We start from the raw sequence: 22,612 nt of genomic DNA, 5'->3' as shown, positions 1-22,612 counted from the left end.
TACAACGCCCTTAATGTAAGAATTTACATATTTCGTAGGATTTGTTGTTTGATGGAAGATAAACTGACATGACTCCGTCTCACATAAGTTGACGTAGAATGGCCACTACCAGGAGTTAAAATTAACATCTCCAGTTCTACATTTCCCGCGAGTTCAGTACCTGCCAAGTGGTCTTGGATCCTCCTAGTTATCTCCTAGAACATCGTGGGAGTGCTCCATAGTTTCTCCACATGCTTTACAAATTCACAATGAGAATAGTCCTTACATTCAGCGCGACAGGAAATTATTCCACTCAGAAGTTTGAGGCATTATAATGCTACGTAGTTTTTGATTATTAATCAGTTTATAATAATGCAGAAAATTTATGGCTCAAATTTAATAAATTTATGATTATTCTACATAGTTATGTAACAAAGTTTGCTCCAAGCAAAATCAGTTTCAGGTAACACTGTGTTCTATGGTTGCAAATGAATACCGTATACTTTTAGAGTGAAACTGAAACACAACTATAAAAGGAGTGTCCCTACGTAACATTACCACTGGCAGCGTATAAACAGCTAGAGATAGGGGCTCCATTCGTCTTTTAATATTTTAAGTGATCTTGTGGGTCATGTGGCAGACGTCGAATTATAGCGCAATGATAATATACGGGATGTAAAGAAATCAACAACTTTCGATACCTGACGAGGTGTCTAAGTTCAATGTTTTTGTAATTCAGTGTTACATACTTTGTTCTGCTCAAGTTAGTCATTAAGATACTTCCATAATTCCCAGAGTACAAGGTACTTCTTATTTTAGCTTGGACACTTCCACCAATCTCAAACGAATTATCTGGTGCTCTTTCAGTTCTTTGTTTCAATTCTCTGTGGCCTAATTTCTGGATTTATTCACAAGGTGAAATATGTTCATCAAAAGTAAGAAAAAATGAAATATCTTGAACTGTGATGAATTTTCCTCATGAAGCGAAAACTCTTCTACTAACATGGATGTCCTTTATTATTTTATAATAGATTCTAACCTTCGTTTTACAAATCTAGCCTTAGCTGTGCGTGTCTGAGCATCATGTGAAAATCATTATATTCAGGCTTTTGCCATATCATTAAAAATTGTATAGTAGGTAAATAAAGTGTGGTGTATGATTCATTATTACATGTAGTTTCATTTTACTGTATGCTTTGAAAATGATACAGCAAATTCAGCAGTCCATAAGATCCATTCAGCACCTGCAGAGATAAAAAAAAGTATATTAAGGCAGTTGCAGCTATTTACACTTCAGTCACTCCAAAAAAATATAGGTGTTTATTTTCTTTATCATATTAAGAGTAGAATTAGAGTAAGTAAGAATAGTTCTAATACACAAAACACATTGTCAGGCGAAAAAAAAAATTATGGACAAATCGTTAACTCTTAAAATGTCCATAATAAGAATAAATTTGAGGGAATTTAAGGATTTTGTTTTACAGAGGCAATTAATACCGTATACATCGAGTTTTAAAATGCAAAGATGAAACCCATCCTAATCTAGGGGCGGAAGCTCCCAGTGTTTACAGCAGGTCACTGTCTAATATGTTTACGGACTCAGAGGACAGTTGAATTATAAGACTGTTGTCAAAGATACCAAAGATATTGCTGCTTGTCCTCGTATGAAGGTCCAAGTAGATGGTATTGAGATGATGGGAAGACTTGAGACCGAGTTTGAAGCGACGTCATTGTCACACATACCTAAAAGTAAACTACTGGTCGACAACTTCGCAATGAAAGTAATTCCCGTTCGTGGAGATAAACTGATTCCTATATTTCGGGTTAAGAATGTGGCTATCCCAGTGAGTAAGCAGTAGGTATTCAGGAATAGCCCTTCTGATTGTTGGGTTTAATATGAACTTTATTACAATGACACACTAAAGGAAACCATACTAGCTGAAATACCTGATTCAGCCGCAAAGGTTGTCAGTAATGTGTTTGGTGAACAAGTCGTACAGGATAGGGAAGAAGTGGCACTTAACGTTAGTGTTGCAAATGTTGTCGAACCATATACGAACAGCACCTTAAGGAAACTTTTTATGTGAGCGTGTCATCAGGAATTTACAGTAAAGACAATTGATGATGAAAATCATAACTCGCTCCCGTGGGAAGGTCTAGAGCATCCTGCAGTTATGAGAATAAAGGAGATTTTATCGAAAGATTCGCAGAGAGAAGCTGCTCCATAATGTTTCCATGTTGCAGGAAAACTTCCCGATATGTAGATCTAAAGCCTTAAGTGGCCTTTGTCAGTGAATTCTCCTGCATTCCTAGGCGACGTTATGTTCTTCTTGAGATCCTACTTACGCAGTCGACATTTCGACCACTCAGTTGGAATGTTCGTCAGGATGTTCTGGTGTTCCCTGTTAGCTATACGCTGTCAAAAAACACTTTCGCGATCATTTACGAAAATGGGTTATACTGTGAGAGTATTGAACTAATTAGAACACTGTAAGATCCCTACACAAGCGATAGCAACTCTGGTCTTTGACAAAGTCGGGTTAAGGGGGACACATGAAGACGCTGAGCATTGTGTAGGAAGTAACTGATGAGGAACACGACGCACGCCAACAACCTCCACATTATCATAATGTTGCAGAAGCCTCCATGAAGTCTGAAGTTACGCAGATGACAGGTTTTGCCATAAGATTCACTAGAGCTCACTGTGGGGTAACACGGAATGAAGAAACTCCCTGTCACAAGCGATGAAAGCTTTCCACAAGCTGGAAGAAACGTGGATGAAGGGTGGGTCATTCTTGAGGAGTCAAATGAATGTAAAACGAATTGACCTGATACGCATATATTCAGGAAAGATGATACCGATTCCGAATGCTAGTCTCCAGCAGCGACTCTAGAGGGAGCCACAAATCAAAATTTTTGGAAATTCAATAGTAGACTTTGCGCTGCCACACTTCGCTGCACATAAATCGTCTAAATGTTTATGCAAAGATGCCTGGTGTTATGCTCACGTTACTGCTTTCAGTGATATAAGAAAGAGAAGCAGGGATAATACAAGAGGTTCAAATGGCTCTGAGCGCTATGGGACTTAACTTCTGAGATCATTAGTCCCTTAGAACTTAGAACTACTTAAACTTAACTAATCTAAGGACATCACACACATCCATGCGCGAGGCCGGATTCGAACCTAGGACCGTAGCGGTCACGCGGTTCCAGACTAAAGCGCCTAGAACCGCACGGCCACGCCGGCCGGCAGTAGCGCTACTAAGAGGACGCAAGTCAGGTTTGCTTTAGATACAAAGTGTAACAGTGCTAAGTGTATTGCCTCTGAGACTTGGTGTGGTGAGCTGATGTTAGTAGAATAGAAGAAAACATTATCGTCATCTCACCGAGACAGAGCGAGGTCGTGTAATAGGGCTACAAGATGCTGGATGTTCCTTCTGAGGTAACGCAGACAGACTTGTTAGGAATTTAGGAGTTGGACATAGTTGCTGGCAGCGGTGGTCATGAGAATGTACATTCGCAAGTAGGCCGGGCTCCAGACGTCCACGTGCCACTCCAGTGAGGAAAGACCTTCATGTTGGGCTTACGGCTCTGGCAGATCGTACGGCATCTTCAGTAGCAATTCCAGCAGCCGTTGGCACCACAGTGACACAAAAACTGTTACAAATCGGTTACTTCAAGGACAGCTTCGAGGTACACGCCCTCTAACTGACCCAAAACTACCACTAATTGCGACTTCAGTGGCATCAAGCGAGAGCGCATTGCAGAGCATGATGGACGTCTGTTGTGTTTTCCGATGAAAGATGGATCCGCCTCGGTGCCAGTGACGGCCGGGTGTTGATTAGGAGGAGGCTAGTTGAAGGGCAGCAACCCACATATCTGCGTGCTTTATTCATTGCATCTTTACCTGGAGTTATGGTCTGAGGTGCGATTTCGTATAACAGCAGGAGCATTCTTGTCATTGTCACACGCACCCTGATTGCAAATGTGTACGTTAGTCTGGTGATTCGATGTGTTGACACCCATTCATGAATAGCATTCAACGGAGTGTTTCTAATATTATATCGCTCGCCCACGTACCGCAGTTGTAGCCCACCATGCGCTACAGAGTATCGAGATGTTGCCTTGGCTTGCTCAGTCACCAGATCGGACTGCAATCGAGGACGTATGGGATGTCATCAGACGACAATTCCAGCGTCATCAACAAACAGCAGCAACCGTTCATGTACAGACCAACCGATTGCAACAATCATGGAACTCTATTCCCAAAACTGAAACCTGGCGACTGTATAACAGAATGCATGGAGGTCTGCATTCTTGCATTCAACATTCTGGCTATTACACTGGTTATTAACGTATCAGTTCGAATGGCTCTAAGCACTATGGGACTTAACATCTGTTGTCATTAGTCCCCTAGACTTTGAAATACTTAAACCTAACTAACCTAAGGACATCATACACATCTATGCCCATGGCAGGATTCGAATCTGCGACCGTGGCAACAGCGCAGTTCCGGACTAAAGCGCCTAGAACCACTCGGCCAAAATGGCCGGCAGCGTATCAGTACTTCACATTTGCAATGGCTTACCTCGTGCTTACATTAACCAGTGATCGTGTTTAAATATGTTACCTGAACTAGTGTATTCGCAAAATTTCATCACCCTACAGTAATTACTATTTGGTGTTGTGATTGTTTTCTGTCAGCATAGTTTTCTTACCACATTCTTTCCTTTACAGTAATGGGAAAAGAGCCGTATGTTTTCGTTAGTGCAAATCATTTTGACGAATCTTGCAGTTATCTTTTTTCATGTAATGCTATTAGTACTACACTTACAAACTATACAAAAATTACAACAATAAGAAGGTCCTATTACTACTGCCACAACCTTGACTTTTCTACAGTGGTCGCTACTACCGAAACCTGTCTTACATATGCATCAACTGCCATTGCTTTTGATACTTTTAGATTCGCCGACCATCAGATATCAGGGGAGTAACATGTTGTGTAGAATCTGCTTCTGTTGGCTGTAATCTTAGTCAGTTATACTGCAATTTACCTAGTTCGTCTGTATGTTCGTAGCAGACTCTTCACGCTGTCGAATCTACCAGTCTCAAGCAGTAAGGAGGCGGTTTGGAGACCCTCATTTATCTTTCATTGGTTGTTCTCGTTCTTATTATTTACGCTTGTGGCAACCTCTCTTCAGCGAGAATATTTAGTGTTTGGAAGGCAATGAAAACTACGTAGGGTGCATGATGAACAAGGGAAATCAAACGTACTGCAATGGAGAAATAAATTCGTTTATGAACTGGGAGGAAGTCAGAAACCAGAATGTGGAGTATTAGGTTCCAGTACTCGCAGAGTAAGAGATTGTGTCTGACCAGCGGAAGAAAAGGAAGAAATCTGTTTTCCCAGAAAATACAGACGTCGAGTGACCGACCAGTTAAAACAGTTTTCACATGTAAGAACTCTCTTATCATAGTTCTGACACCTCTCATCAGTGACATACTGCAGTGTCTAATGGGCCTACCTTTATCTTTTCCTATCGATCGGTCTCGCCGCGCATAAAGACGCTGGTGAGACGGCGATCAACAGTCTAAAACACTTCTGAACTTCACAAAGTGTACTATGTCATCTTATACGATTGTGTTCAGTGGGCATGGATATGTGTGATGTCCTTAGGTTAGTTAGATTTAAGTAGTTCTAAGTTCTAAGGGACTAATGATCTCAGAAGTTAAGTCCCATAGTGCTCAGAGCCATTTGAACCAATTTTTTTGTGTTCAGGGTCCTGGAGTAATTAACACATGATCTTTAGTCAGCGACAAATCCTTGTAATGTAGCCAATGACACAATTTCACTCATATTCTGCGTTGTGTTACGTCACCTGCTAATACTCGAAGACAGGCCTGGCGGAACAGAGCACCGCGAGAGCGAGTACCGGCGAATGGGTCTCCAGTGACGGATGAGGTGAAAGAGGGGAACCAAGGCTGCAGCCGGACCGCACCACAACCAGCCAGTCCCCTCCTCTTGCCACACGACAAACACTTTGCTAGCAAGATATATATATTTACAAATTAAATTTACGTTCGACATTGGGAATAACAAGGCGTCTTTGCACTCGTCTAAAAAGAAAGAAGAAAGAGAGAGTGAGAGACAGAAAGTGGAGGAGGCACATCACTGGACGTGAAACTTGAACTGCTTTACTTTTCGTACCTTTTGATGGCCACGTAAAGTGCTTAATATGTCACGGCAATGTTATGAGCAGGAAGGACACACACACTGAAAAGTCATTAAAATACCAAAGTAAAGACGATATACTTGAAACTTATTCGCATTTGCCAGTATGGACAAACATCAGCTGTATAACGAACAACGACAATGACAATTTTTGCCGCACCGGACTCTAATCCATGTTTCCCGCTTATCGTGACCGGTCACCGCACCGTTACCCCATCTGAGCATGCTTCACTGTCAGACCCAGACTTCCGTACGTTGTGAACCATGTGTCTACAACCTGCACTCTTATATTCACTTTGTATATTCACGTATAGTGGAATCGCTGTAAATGATAATCGCTTGCATGATGTCGGATATTGAATAAGCTACTGCAGTGCCTGTGTTTAGAAGTACTACGTAATGTTCCTTCGCACAAGCATGCATGCATCATACTTGTGAACAGGCACTGCAATATCGAACAAATACGCTGTGACGCACTTGGCTTTTGACACACGAGAGTGAATGCTGGCTGAACTGAAGACAGGAATTAGGGAAAAAACTGAGTTGAGGAGTGCAGTAGTGAAAATGGTCATCTCCAATTATTTGAATTCATTGTTCTGATGCAAAAGCAGAATTATTTGGCAACAGATATGGCGGATAAGATTGATGCTATAAAACAATAATTAATGGCATGAAAAAGTCAGCTTCCAGTTCATAACACGGAACATTTTCTTGGTCCCAAACATTTGTGGAATAGACATAACTGACTATCTTTCAGTAATAGAAACATTTCATCATGATTTCCTAACTAGATTCCAAGACTGTGCGAATGAAGACTGATTTCAAGTTATATATCAGGCCCACCTCGCTGTTGGCTGATGATATACACGATGTCATCAAAAGTATCCGGACATCTAGCTGAAAATGACTTACAAGTTCGTGGGGTCCTCCATCGGTAATGCTGGAATTCAATATGGTGTTGACTCACTTTTAGCCTTGATGACAGCTTCCACCCTCGCAAGCCCACGTTCAACCAGGTGCTGGAACGATTCTTGGGTAATGGCAGCCCATTCTTCACGAAGTGCTGCACTGAGGAGAGGTATGCATATCGGTCGGTGAGGCCTGGCACGAAGTCGGCTTTCCAAAACATTCCAGAGGTGTTCTATAGGATTCAGTTCAGGACTCTGTGCAGGCCAGTCCATTACATGGATGTTATTGTCATGTAACCACTCCTCCACAGGCCGTGTATTATGAACAGCTGCTCGATCGTGTTGAAGGATGAAGTCGCCATCCCCAAATTGCCCTTCAAGAGTGAGAAGCAAGAAGGTGCTTAAAACATCAATGTAGGCCTGTGCAGTGATAGTGCCACGCAAAAAACAAGAGGTGCAAGCACCCTCCATGAAAAACATGATCACACTATAACACCACCGTCTCCGAATTTTGCTGTTGGCACTGAACACGCTGACAGATGACGTTCACCAGGCATCGGATAGCCACATTGTGTAGCGTGATTCGTCACTCCACACAACGTTTTTTCACTGTTCAATCGTCCAGTGTTTACGCTCCTCACACTAAGCGAGTCGTCGTTTGGCATTTACCGGTGTCATGTGTGGCTTATGAGCAGCCGATCGACCATGAAATCCAAGTTTCTTTCATCTCCTGCCTGATGCACTTTGGAATTCCTGTGTGATGGTCTATGTAGAAATCTGCCCGTTACACGATACGACCGTCTTCAACTGTCGGCCGTCTCCGTCAGTCAACAGACGAGGTAGGCCAGTACGCTTTTGTGGTGTACGTGTCCCTTTACGTTTCCACTTCACCATCACATCTGAAACAGTGGACCTAGGGACGGTTAGGAGTGTGGAAATCTCATGTACAGATGTATGACACCTCAAGTCCGCGATATGAAGATGGTTTCTGTTGTTTCCGACATGTCCGAAAGAGGTTCAAATGGTTCAAATGGCTCTGAGCGCTATGGGACTTAACATCTTAGGTCATCAGTCCCCTAGAACTTAGAACTACTTAAACCTAACTAACCTAAGGACATCACACAACACCCAGCCATCACGAGGCAGACAAAATCCCTGACCCCGCCGATAATCGAACCCGGGAACCCGGGCGTGGGAAGCGAGAACGCTACCGCACGACCACGAGATGCGGGGGAGGAAAGACCATCAGTGACCATGCAGCTCTCTAGAATGAAATGATAATTAAAACAACACCCTACGCTATCGACAGGCGTTGATGTACATCGACGGGGTTAGTTGAAAGTGCGTGCCCCGACCGGGACTTTTCTGGAGACTAGAAATCTACTCTGTAGGAATCAGCATGGGTTTCGAAAAAGACGGTCATGTGAAACGCAGCTCGCGCTATTCGCCCATGAGACTCAGAGGGCCATAGACACGGGTTCACAGGTAGATGCCGTGTTTCTTGACTTCCGCAAGGCGTTCGATACCGTTCCCCACAGTCGTTTAATAAACAAAGTAAGAGCATATGGACTATCAGACCAATTGTGTAATTGGATTGAGGAGTTCCTAGATAACAGAACGCAGCATGCCATTCTCAATGGGGAGAAGTCTTCCGAAGTAAGAGTGATTTCAGGTGTGCCGCAGGGGAGTGTCATAGGACCGTTGCTATTCACAATATACATAAATGACCTGGTGGATGACATCGGTATTTCACTGAGGCTTTTTGCAGATGATGCTGTGCTGTATGGAGAGGTTGTAACAATGGAAAATTGTACTGAAATGCAGGAGGATCTGCAGTGAATTGACGCATGGTGCAGGGAATGGCAATCGAATCTCAATGTAGACAAGTGCAATGTGCTGCGAATACATGGAAAGATAGATCCCTTATCATTTAGCTACAAAATAGCAGGTCCGCTAATGGAAGCAGTTAATTCCATAAATTATCTGGGAGTACGCATTAGGAGTGATTTAAAATGGAATGATCATATAAAGTTGATCGTCGGTAAAGCAGATGCCAGACTGAGATTCATTGGAAGAGACCTAAGGAAATGCAATCCGAAAACAAAGGAAGTAGGTTACAGTACGCTTGTTCGCCCACTGCTTGAATACTGCTCAGCAGTGTGGGATCCGTACCAGATAGGGTTGATAGAAGAGATAGAGAAGATCCAATGGAGAGCAGTGCGCTTCGTTACAGGATCATTTAGTAATCGCGAAATCGTTACGGAGATGATAGATAAACTCCAGTGGAAGACTCTGCAGGAGAGACGCTCAGTAGCTCGGTACGGGCTTTTGTTAAAGTTTCGAGAACATACCTTCACCGAAGAGTCAAGCAGTATATTGCTCCCTCCTACGTATATCTCGCGAAGAGACCATGAGGATAAAATCAGAGAGATTAGAGCCCACACAGAAGCATACCGACAACCCTTCTTTCCACGAACAATACGAGACTGGAATAGAAGGGAGAACCGATAGAGGTACTCAGGGTACCCTCCGCCACACACTGTCAGGTGGCTTGCGGAGTATGGATGTAGATGTAGATGTAGACACGAACCCGGGATTTCCTGCTTACGTGGCAGACGCTCTATCCATTTGAGCCGCCGAGAGCACAGAGGATAGTGTGACTGCAGGGATTTATCCCTTACACGCTCCCTGAGAGACCCACGTTCCCAAATTAATGTCCACACTCTACAGGCGTGCCCACTACACTCATTACTCGCGGCAGACAAATTCACCGAGTCCCGCAAGAGTTCGGGCAATGCGAGTGCATCCGCACAGAACAAGAAGGTAAATGGCCTGTTAGCCTTAACGACTTTTAATGGTTTTGCTGTAGCGTGTTGCCACTTCTACAAGTCTTTGGCTCGTCACACTGCTTTGACGCCCAGAAATAACTAAAACGGCTGATAGCAGAAGAAGGTCGTGATATAAAATGCGGACAGATTGGAGGACGAGAAACTGATTAGCACAGTATACACCATTTCAAGGGAACAGTAAGCATTTACATCTCAAAACAGAAGTAACTTCGCCGGTAAGAATGAGATGGAAAAAGTCCTATGTCTTCTTTATGAATTATGCTAGTACTTCGCTGATGAAACCAGAAGACAAATACAATCTCGAATTCTCAAGTTATGTCATGTGTGCGATACTGTTAGGAAGTGAGGTTGGTAATGATGTCACAAGTCGGATTTATTTATGTTTATCGTCTCTCAGTTTATCAGTGCTTCAGAATTATGTACACAACATTCCAAAATCTGTAAATTACTTTTTATTAAGATTTAGACACTGGCGCTCAGTCCTCTCCATACTCGAGACTGCTGGATACCGACTAACTAAGAAAGCAGCAGAAAATAATTATTACTCGACGTCATCTGGGAAAGCGTGGACTGCACACTTACTGACAATGAGATTATTTACGTCGTCCTGTGCACGTTATGATACGTGTGTCATGGAATGAACACATACAATACTATTTTTGGTGAACCGTCGGGAAACGGAGGTACTCAGCTGCTCTCTGGAATTTACCTAGAGGTCTAAGCTCCGTGGTAGCTCTGGATTTCTGGATTTCTCCCTGTCTCTTCCTTTCATCTTTTGCTTGTATTTAACAACACTACAATAACGTACAGCTTCACAAGAATTCGCCACAGTTTTTTGCTGTACAAATTATACCATCTGCAATATCACCAGAAGCTACAGGAATGCGATGAAAATATGTCTGTACAACGACATTGCTCAGGACGTAATCAAAGGATTGGTGCAGTATCTCTTATTGAAGAGTTACGTTAAAATGAAGTATTTTGAGTGTTCACTATGCTGCTAGTGATTCTGGAAAGATATGCAGTTTCCAGATTCGAGCTAACCTCTTGTCTACTAACCTGCACAAACATCTGTTTAGATAACTTGCTCATCTTTCCCACCGTGATCTCCAGAGGCTTCCTGGCAGACATGAGGAGAAACAGCAAATCCCGCTTGAATCGATCGTCGCAGTCGACCCATCCGCAGCTGAAGGCGGAGTCAGCCAACTTCTCGCTCTGTAACACAAATCGTCCACTGTTGGAAATAACAACACGTATTCGTTTTGTTAGACAACAATTACAAACATTATCTCTTTTATTTTATTTTAGTTGGTTTACATTTACTTTTGTACTGCCAGTGTACATTCATTCATAGTCTATCGCTATAAAAAATACCTTTGATCGAAGAATTTCAAATACATTACGTAGGATTGTACCAACTTTACACTAAAGTTTATCACTCATTCCACTTTTAGTTCTTTACTCTTTTAGCATACTCTTTTTTATTGTTAGATATTGCTCCATTAAATTGCACTGGTACAATTATTATTACGGAGCTTGGCATACTGCATACTGCAAATCCGTGACATCAATGAGCGGATGGGGGATGGGGGTGACTGCGCGATTGCGCTTCGAGAGTGATTATAGGCAGCTGTGTGTGAACCTTGGCCATTCTGTTCAAGTAAAACGGTCCACATTTGTCGGAATGACCGTGGGGATTTCAGTCTGATATCTGACAACTTCAAGAAGAAGGTCACTTCATATGGGAAGTACGCATCATATAGGAAGGTGTTGAAGTATTTTTCATCGAGCAATGAGAGCAGTAGCTTCTACAAGGGCTTGAACGACGATATTCTCCGTCAGAGTCCGACAGCTGCATCACGCTCTTCTACTGTTTACGTGTAATCAGAAACCTGTAACATTACTCTCCAGTTACTAATGTACTCATTGGGCAAAGTGGTTGACTTGATGTTCTGCATCGTTTGGAAAGTCGCAGCTTGTCACAGCACATTACGTTTCTCCAATCAGCTGCTTTCCAATTTTTGGATTGTGTACATAAATCTACATGTACCACTGTGCACAACGGCCTTTTAACAGGTACCTGACAGCATATGTTTATTGAATGCAGTTCCTTTCGCAATGTTCGCTTGGAACCTGGTTGATATAGAACTTCATTAACAGATTGCAGCAATTACAGTCGGGTTTGAAGCCAATTGTCTCTAGCAAGAAGTAACACTCCTCTTCAGTCGGTTGATATCTAGTTATAACGACTTTTCTAATGCTGTGTTACTTGACTGCAAGCGGTACAACTTTCAACAGTCCTTGTTAATACATCTACAAACCAGGCCACTTTATTCGTAGGGTGGTCCCAGTGCGACAGTTCTGTGATGCAGTTTAGTAATTGCGTACAGCTTGCACACACGTGACATCACACCACACCATCGATGAAGCGTCATTTAACAGTATGTTGTCAGTCTTACACCATCTACAGCGCTCACAACAAACCCATGTGCTATTTTATACAGGCAACAAATACTTTTTTTTCAGTGAGCTTAGTTATGAGGAAACTGCAGTACCTTTTCAGTCGCATTTGGTTATCTGTAGCACAGTATGGGGTGTTGTTTGATTGGCAGTCATTATTTTTGACTATAAAAATTCTTTCAGGCAGCACATGGTGTCTAGATGGCCTTGACTGTACTGCAGTGGTGACTGCTGATTCCGTCAACTCACAAATCAAACCGCCAGAAAGTGGTCACTTTGTTGCTTACGTAGCCTTCACTGCACGACACTATGAACCAATACTCGAGCAATTCCGTCGCCGAGTTCACACCCTCCTTCCAGTCTAAGGAGTATGCGGCATCTGCAATCCAGCCCGCGGTAGAGGACGTCTAACTGTAGATGCCGAAGGTGTTGTTACGGACATGCGGACCTGAGGGCGTTCAGCCTGCGTTGTCGTGTCGCTGCGAGGTGTGGCATCGGCAGCGTGTCAACCTCGTTTACGTACAATAGTCGGATTCAAAACGATGTCGTTTCACACAGGTAAAGCCTTTGGCGGGGATTGCATTGTTCACGGTTCCAAGCGACTGCTGAGGTACGCGCTAACACATGCTTTATCCTGCACCCAGCTTACACTGCCCTCCATAAGCTTGGAAACACAAAGCTGCGTATTAAAACGGAGCAAGATAGAAGTGATCTATGTGAATTATTGGTTAGAATACGGAATAGCAAGCTCAAATAACAGTTAATAATGACAAGTACAGTATTGTACACTTAATTGTTGTATGTACATACATACTAGAATACTAGCATTGCTCCGTTTTATGTAAACCGACGTTACCTGTCCACGCAGTTCTACTAAACACGCCAGGTGGCGCGAGTAGACCACATGGCTATGTAGAGGTACGTTTTTACATTTCTGCTCACTTGTAGTTGCGTTTGCACAAAGGCATAACACTCAGCGAAAGCCATTGAAAATGGCCCAAAGTGCCAGATTCCTCATGAATCACACGTAATGATAATCACTTTGCACCAAGAGGAGAGTAGTGTCCAACAAGTACTAAAGAAACTGATGATTTCCATCAGTGTAGTTGTCAAAACCATACACCGGCCTGGAACCGCTCGACCGCTACGGTTGCAGGTTCGAATCCTGCCTTGGGCATGGATGTATGTGACGTCCTTAGGTTAGTTGGGGTTAAGTAGTTCTAGGGGACTGATGACCTCAGACATTAAGTCCCATAGTGCTCAGAGCCATTTGAACCATTTGAACCATACACCGGCATCGAGAAACAGCCTCCTATGGAGATCGTCCGCGCTCAAGAGCACCCAGGAAAATATCAGAATGCCAGGAAAAGTATTTGGTAGTGACCAGTAAACGTAAAAGATTAAAATTCTGAACATAGCTGCTAAGGCTTAGTGACCGTGTCTGAATTATATTAGAACAAATAAGCCCTCGATCACAAATATTAAATCAAAATTTACCTGGTTTCGACGCTACAATGAGCGTCGTCTTCAGAATTAGACTAACTGTTCTAAAACATATTAGTTATATAATACATTAATAAAATTAAAGTTTGTACTGACTGCAAAAGATGCAGTACTTACAAGTCACATATTAAAAAAGATCTAAGCCGGAGAGGCGACGTCATAACTAGTTGTGAGATGTCGAGCCGCTAAGGGCTGCTCGTACTGTGAACAAGGGTTGCAACCCTACCTAATATGTTTCAGTTAGTCTAATTCTGAAGACGACGCTCATAGTAGCGTCAAAACCTGGTCAATTTTGACTTAATATTTGTGACCGAGGGCTTATTTGTTCTAATATAAAAGATTAAAAACTGTCCTTGAATTGACTGCTGAACTATACGCAACGAGGGATACACCGGTGATTGAGACAACAGCGAGACGACGCCTGGTAGACAACAACCTCCGAGGTTATGTATCAACAAGGGAACCACTGTTGCGCCCTGTTAACAAGAAGAAAAGCCTTCATTGGGCTAAGACACACCAACATTGGGCAGCGGGGGATGGAGAAAGAGTCTTATTCAGTGATAAATCCAATTTCGAAATATTTGGATGCAAACGCCATCAATTTCTACGCCATTTACCCAATTAACGCTTAAGTTCTCAGTGCGTAATTCCAACTGTAAAGCATGAAAGGGGTTCTGTGATGCTATGGGGATCGCTTGGACGGAATAAAGTCCGAGATTTGGTGAAAACGAATGGAAATATGAACCAAAAGGATTGTCATGCCATTCGTGGAAATTGCGAAGACAAGTGGTTTGGGTCTCATTGGGAAAGGGTTTATCCTGCGCCAAGTCAACGACCCGAAACACATAGTTCTGGCACAAGCGAGACGTATGAAGTCTCGAGAGGTTCGTAAATTACTGAGAAACATGGAATGGCCGCCCAAATCGCCTGATTGTAACCCAATCGAGCTGCTACGGGATGAATTAGACAGGAGGATCCGCAAACGGGTAATCATGAGTGGGTCACAATTGTGGGAGGTCCTGCAGAAAAAATGGAGATTAATTCCAACTGAAACCTGGGCAAAAGTGACGCAGCGCATGTCGAGAGTGTGCAAGGCAGTGATGAAAGCAGAGGGTGGCTATTGTGAGGAATCGAGAATTTAATTGTTGCATCTTTCTGTGTATTATTTGAGCTTAATAAACACTTGGAAAACAACAAAATGCATTTTTATACTGTATTTGCTTTCCATTGTGTATAGTTACTAGGTGTTTCCAAACTTATGGAGGGTAGAGCATGTAGAATCTGTCGCATGCCACGACCATCAGCAGTGACAAGTCGCTATAAACAAAACAAAACTTTACTAAATAATACACTACAATGACGTTTAATGCGCGCATTGCCTAAGACTGTCAAAGCAAAGCGCTCAAAATACTACTGAACGCTCACTGGCTGTCGCAGAGTGCGTGATGTAGGTGCGCAGAACAAACCGTAACTCAACAACCCTCGTTCGTGACTCTAGCTACAGTCTCATTCTCACAGCTGGCCATATCGACATATCTTGAAAGGGGAGAAATGTGAAACACCAATTTACTGGTGATCGAATATTCGGCATCTTTCGAACTCGCATACACACTGAAATCGTGTCCTTCGACCTCGCAAGTACCTTCAGGTATCTTTTTAGCGTGATGGGTGTTCAGCGACGATGACATTTCTGCTAACAGAAAGTGTTGTTGTGTATACCGGGAACCATCTCTTGTAACCTTATTCATTTGTTGATCGAGGTGTACTTCAGTTCCAGTGCTTGAAGATAACGGGAAATCTTTGTGCAGTGGCCTGATCTTGTACGTGTTGTGTTCTTCGAGAGATAAAGGGTAGAAATTAAAATTGTCTGAACTATTCCATATAAACTGATTCATCTGTCAATATGACAAACGATGGCTTTTTCCCTTCCCCTCCTGTCATACAAAATGACATTTTTCCATTTACAGGTATCTCCCTATTTTATTTCCTATAACGAAGAATACCTATTCCATTTACTGATATCTCCTTATTTTATTAACAAATAACAGCCAGGCGTCACCCATTCTGACCTTTATGTTTTACACGTCTTGGCCTCTTAAAAGGATTAATAGTTTACTTAAAGACTACATTTTTCAAAATTGGAAAAGTGATCTCTTTAAAGCATATCGACATAGACGGATATCCTGGTTTCTAAGTTTGTCTTATGAACTCGAGTATTATCATCAAACCTGACGGAAGAACAGAAACGTCGAGCTACCGCTCGCACAATTTTAATCAACTGCAACGGCGGTCTTTTCTGTCATATGACAGAGGCCATTATTTTACTGCAGCAAATCGAAATATAATTCTAACATTAATATTCCCACCATAAGTATTCGTAAAACCTTCATCGAGAGCGATGTTATCTACCCTACAGTCAAAATCTGTGACTGATGTACTTAACGCAAATTACTTTCTCCTGTCACATAAGAGTGACTCAATGTGCAGCATTGATTGTTGAATGCAGATAGTGTTCATTCATTTGCTCAGCAAAGCATCACATGTATAAAGCAGAATGAACAAGTTTCGGTGTAGTTACTAAAATTGGGAACTCGTTATTGCGACCAACTTACGTTGGGTAATGATTGCCCCTCTTTAAATAAGTTGGACGTTTCCCATGTCATCACATATTCCTGTTTGCTTTTTGCGGCTATCAAGGAAAAGCTTCTGTTTCATTTAATATGTTCTCACAAATACAGCTTCTTCTTTTAGGATGAATTACATGCAACTTTAATATTTACAGTATACAGCTATAACGCTAGTTGCGCTTACATTTGACTGCAACCTGTCGTGAACTTCGGATTGATTTAATACATGATAATTAAATGTAGTCTTACCTGGTCGGTTAAGATCTGACCAAAGATACAGAACAGGCCAGTTTCGTAGAGGAGAGGTGGTACTGTCGATAGTGGCTTCAACGCTTTTGTCACGTTCCCGTCTCTCTGCAACAGCTACACGATTCGTAATATTTAGGTATCTTCCTAAAAATTTCTTCAAACTATAAAAGATGTAACAACGCTAGTGTATTGTACATATGATTTATTTAAAGGAAATAAAATTCCTGGCTTGTTCAAATATAACTCGCTGAGATTAAATGATCTGTAATTCTCCGTGTTGTGGATGATACTACACTGATAACAGACTGCGTTTTCCCGTAGATGAGACTCAACAATTTCTAACGGAAGGACACAAAGAAAGGATAAGTTTGTCTGCGTAGTTTAGACACGAGTTAAAGGAAAATAAATGGACTCATTCCTACTGGCTGAGCAAAGTCAGTTGTTGCGTTAATCTTAATTAATGGTCACTGAGTCCCCGTCACATTTCTTATTTGGTACATAAACTCAGCCATAAGGTGCCAAAAGTTAACAGCATGACTCATGACTAACGATTCATGATTTGCTACCATTGCTCCATAATTTAGGTCTGATGGCTTTGTCAGCAAGTTTTCCTATTATGGGCATTTGCCGATTTTGGAACTCCAGCTTGCACTGCAGTCCCCTATTCATTAAACGGCCTTCCTGTTGTTTGGGGGCTGATTGGGCTCGCGAATGAGACACTGTTGTGACTTTCGCACCTGTCTTCCTCTTATTTTTCGTTACAATCCTCTTCAGTGACCGTCTGTCACGATCACTCAGTACACACATTTCACAAGATTGTGACTTTCTGCTTTTCGTTGTATGCAGCATAAATCGTTGATACGTTGCCTCTTGGAACATCAAACACTTCGACACCCTTGTTTATAGAAGCACCATACGATCGGCAACAGTGCGCCCACATTAGAATTCACTTCGCTCCGACATACACTTACAGCTACACTGAACATTGCTGTGACTATAAATGGTACTTGCAACATATTGAGGACGTTACACAGGAGCCGTTCGTAGTAAAATACAGCAGCGCAACTTGCTCTGGTGCAGAGTAACTGAATTTCTCTTGGTGATGCCATATTTTTGTCCATTCCCAGTGCATGAGGAACCCATGTGCATATGTGAAGACAAAAGGAGTAGGGATCCAGGTATCTGCACCAGGAATGACCAACAGCAGTTCCGTAGCGATAATCCAGAAGGTACAAGAAAATCAGAGTGCCTCTCAGGGCCCTCTTTCCCTTAACCCTCGAAGGGACAGGGTGCAGGGAAAGACCCACGATGTCCAGGTCAAAAGCTGCACCAAACGCCATCAGACGTCATTCTTTTCCGTCTGACTGATGGACAGGACATCATGGAGTTAGATGCTTAGGATCCAGGTAGCCCCTCGACACTCCGCCCTCCCCCCTAACGCCGCCCTAGCTCTTCAAGTGCTTCACCTCCCCAGTGCAAAGATAGGGGTAAATTAAAACCGCACCAATGCCATGGCTTCCATATTACAATGTAGCATGAACCAGTACAGGACTGACGTGAAGGAACTGAAACTCCTAGCACGGGCACATCCCTTGTGCTTTTGTTTACAAGAAAGGCATTTTAAAGGGACAGATGTCTCTGTGCTAAAGGGATATATGCTATACCGCAAGGATGACGTATCGGGGGAAACAGGTAAGGGAGGTGTCATAGTGTTTGTCATTAATGCGCATTATTCCACTGCTCTCCCCTTGGCTGCTGACCTGCAAGCAGTTGCAGTTCAAATTCATGCATGTCAATGGATCACTGTTTGCCCACTGTATTTACCTCCACAGGATAGAACAGACTCTAAGGAACAGACGGATATTATCTTCTGGGGCTCGACCAGTACTAGCCCTCCAGGTCGGGTTTTGGAGGGCCTCATGAGCTGTGCATCCTCAACACGGGTAATCACACACATTTCTCTACTCAGCCATTGACCTCTCTTTCTGTTCTCCTATCCTCGCCGACTCTGTTCAGTGGGAGACCGTTCATGATGACCTTCACAACAGCGACCACTTTCCAATCCGCCTTCACCTACTAAATGGCTCACCATATGAAGTTAAGCAGCCAACGTGGATGGTTAGCGGGGCCAACCGGACACATTTCAGCCAGCTGTCTGTGTTCCAACACTGCGATAGCATCTAAGAATGGGTGGATCACATCGCAGGAGTGATGCATCATGCCCCTGATGTTTCCATCCCATAGTCCTCAGGTCATCTTAGGAGGCGACCAGTACCTTGGTGGGCAGATGAGTGCCGGTCCGTGATCCGGGGAAGGCCTGCGGCTCTTCGACATTTTAAATGCCGACCGACAGCAGACACCCTTAGGGCTTTTCGAGTCGCGAGGGCCTCGATGCGTCATTAGCAAGAGTAAGAAAAGGTCATGGCAGGCGCTGCTGGACTCCATTAATCGTTCCACTTCTTCTATAAAAGTATTGGAAGCTATCCGTTTACCAATAGCAACAGTGCTGAAACAGAGGTGCCACCAAACAACTCCCAGAGACATTGCTCAGACGCTGGCCAAGCATTTTGCACAAACTACTGCCAATGCAAGCGAGTATCAGAAGTTTCGTCTCTACCTTGCGACCGTAGAGAGTGAAAAGTAGGACTTCAGTTCCAATAATTCAGAGGCCTACATGCGAGAGCTCGAATCAGCGCTAACTGAGATTCGTGACGCTGTACCCTGCCATGACGAAATCTGGATTTGCATGCTTCAAAATTTGCCAGCGTCATCATAGGAAACCCTCCTCGAATGTTTTAATCTAATGTGGCAGACAGGTGCCCTCCCCAACTCGTGGAGGGAGGCAATTCTAATCTCTCTCCTCAAACCAGGAAAGGAAAGCATATGTCTTACTAGTTATCAGACTATCGCCTTAACGAGCTGTGTAGGAAAGACCCTGGAGCAAATAGTCAACCGTCGTCTGGTCTGGTTGTTAGAGACCAGGCAACTCCTTTGCCGCTCTCAATATGGATTCCGAATATTTCGATCCACTGTCGGCAATCTGATCCTCCTAGAGGCGGCAATTAGCAGGCTTTCCTCCATAAGCATCAGCGTATCGGCATATTCTTCGAAATAAGTAAGGCATACGATAGTACTTGGAGACGCTGTATTCTCGCACAACTGCATCAATGGGCCTCTCGTGGGCACTTTCATATCTTCATATGCTCTTTCCTGTCTCAGCGGTTTTTTGGGACCTGAGTTGGTGACACGCTGTCTGATCTATTTGAGCTGGAGACTGGTGTTCCTCAGGGCAATGGTTTAAGTGTTACCCTCCTCGCCATAACCATCAAGAGTATCACATCTACGGTGAGGAGCCCTGTACAGTGGTCCTTCTTTGTAGACGATTTTGCTGTTTTCTGTTCCTCCTCCAGTGATGCAACGACGAGCCGTCAGTTGCCATTTACATTGCTTAGGTTACAGGAGTGGGCTGCAAAGACGAGTTTTCTCTTTTATGAAGATAAGTGTGTGCATGTTCAGTTTAATCGTTCTCATCGTCTTCTTAATTTGCTTGCCTTGAATATGGGGGACACCATCCTACATTTTAGAGAGACAGTGCAGTTTCTGGGCCTCATCTTTGACTCCCGACTGTCATGGTTACCACACCTGCGAGACCTGAAAGCCAGAACACTGAAGGTACTGAACATCATCAAGTTCCTTAGCACGGGTCTTGGGGAGCGGACAGGGGGCGCCTCCTCCTGTTTTATCGGGCTTTTGTGTGTTCACTGCCGGACTATGGTTGCACAGTGTATGTGTTAGCGAGGCCCTTTTACTTGCGGACCATTGACGTTGTCCATCATGTCCTCTGGTACTTATGGGACTAGAACCATACTTAGCATCTGTGCGGAGGCGGGGTAACCTCCACTTACCATCTGGCGCCAGATCCTCATGGTGTGTCAAGCGTGTAAGTTCCTGGCAGCTCCAGCTTCAACCGCAACACTATACTGTTGGTTGTCCACCTTTGGAGCACCTTCTTTCCAGCCGTCCACGAGCCACGATGCCATTTGGATCCACGTGCAGTTTGTGCTGGAGTCACTCGGCGTAGAGCCAGTATGACCCCAAATCCAGGGCTGTTACAGCCTGCCGCCCTGGTTACTGGAGAGGCCCAGAGTGATTTCAGATTTGGCGTGGTACGGGAGAGATAGCACTCCTGCTTCCGTTTTTGATGCGATACTCTCTGATATTTTATCTGAGTACCACGACCATGTAGCTATGTTTAAGGATGGGTCTAGGCAGTAGGCTCTGTTGGTTGCTTTGCCGTTTTCCCGGATCGTGTCAAGGTCAGATTGCATCCAGAATTACTGTCTTCCACTCAGAATTATATGCGGTATTTCGAGCACTGGAGCAGATGAGACGTTCTCCTTGTGTTAGGAGTCACGTCTGCTCAGATTATCCAACGTTTTTACCCAGCAGGTGGAGTGACGCAGAATATACAGGATGCCCTCCGACAACTACGACTTGGGACAGGAGGTGTCTTTCTGCTGGTTCCCTGGGCACTTTGGAATTGCAGGGAATGAAAGGGCGGATCAAGCAGCCAACGAGGCGTGTGGTGATACTCTGGTATTTTGTTGTGCTATACCCTTGCATGCTATCACCTCGCTGTAGAGGTAAAAAGTCATGTGTCGATGTGAAGACGAGTCGCAGGCACTGGCCGATAACAAGCTCCGTGTCATCAAGCGCACAACTCGCTGTGAGTGGAGTTCTTCCTACCAGCCATGTCGGTGGTTCGATATCATTCTTACTAGACTCCGCATATGCCACAGCCATATGACACATGGATTTTTACTCCGGCGAGAGGACCCTCCAATGTGTAGTGCTTCTGGTGCGCAGATCACGATGTGCCACATTTTAATGGACTGCATTTTATTTGCCGGCCATTGGACTACGATGGATTTGCTGGCGGACCTTCAGTCTAATTTATGTAATAATCAAACGAATGTGGTAAGGGTTTTAAAGTTTTGTGAATTGTCCAACACTTTTAACAAGATTTTAGGGAGATGTTACCTTGCGGAGTGGTCACGCGGTTTGAGGCGCCATGTCACAGATTGCGCTGCCCCTCCCGCCGGAGGTTAGAGTCCCCCCCCCCCCCTAGGGCATGTGTGTGTGTGTGTGTGTGTGTGTGTGTGTGTGTGTGTGTGTGTGTGTGTGTGTCTGTATGTGTGTGTGTCTTGTTCTTAGCTTCAATTAGTTTACGTAGTGCGTAAGTCTAGGGACCGATGACCTCAGCAGTTTGGTCCATTAGGAATTCACACACATTTGAACATTTTGAACGTTAGGGAGATGTTCTTAATGTGTCAAAGAGTAGCTGGCTCACCCTCGTTTTTTGTAAGTGGTCACTCAGTCACATTTCCCTACGTTTTTCATTTGCTTCTCCCTTTTCTTTTGTTTTCTCTGTGTCTTAATTTCTTGATTAGTTCCCTTCCCTCTTAATTGGCTTAAGTGAAATTGAGAGTGCGTGCGGTATAGAGTGGCCGTGTGGTCATTTAGAGCGCAAGCGACTACAGGACTAGTTTATCTCCACATTCGTTTGTTTTCATAACCGCCTTATCGTTGTACCGTCCGTGTGGGTGGTAGAGTTTCGTGCTCCAAGGCAGCTGAGAGCTATATCGGCGGTAGCGTAGCTACTGGCAGGTTCAACCTAGCCGGGCAGGTCTCAGCAGAGAAGCCAGACAAAGTGATCCTCACAACGCCCCGTCTTATATCCTATATCCTATATATCCTATTCCCTACCCTCTCCTCAGTTACCATTCCTTTTCTTTTTCTAAT

At 43.7% G+C, this 22,612-nt stretch overlaps 1 protein-coding gene across 1 annotated transcript in view; it reads right to left on the bottom strand.

Annotated features, from left to right (window-relative positions):
* Nucleotides 1-1,163: 1,163 nt before the first annotated feature.
* Nucleotides 1,164-22,612, bottom strand: part of LOC126278978 (odorant receptor 43a-like) — a 55,921-nt gene continuing 34,472 nt past the window's right edge. The window contains exons 6-8 of the mRNA XM_049979322.1: nucleotides 16,811-16,924; nucleotides 11,031-11,186; nucleotides 1,164-1,223 (exon numbers count right to left, since the gene is read on the bottom strand). Of these exons, the coding sequence (XP_049835279.1) occupies nucleotides 1,164-1,223; nucleotides 11,031-11,186; nucleotides 16,811-16,924 (330 nt within the window). The remainder of the gene's footprint in view (nucleotides 1,224-11,030; nucleotides 11,187-16,810; nucleotides 16,925-22,612) is intronic.

The sequence above is a fragment of the Schistocerca gregaria genome, chromosome 1 (genome assembly GCF_023897955.1).
Source record: "Schistocerca gregaria isolate iqSchGreg1 chromosome 1, iqSchGreg1.2, whole genome shotgun sequence".
In the NCBI taxonomy this organism is placed as follows: Eukaryota; Metazoa; Arthropoda; class Insecta; order Orthoptera; family Acrididae; genus Schistocerca; species Schistocerca gregaria.
The sequence above is the reverse complement of the archived record's forward strand: the minus strand, read 5'-3'. Positions and strand labels throughout refer to the sequence as shown.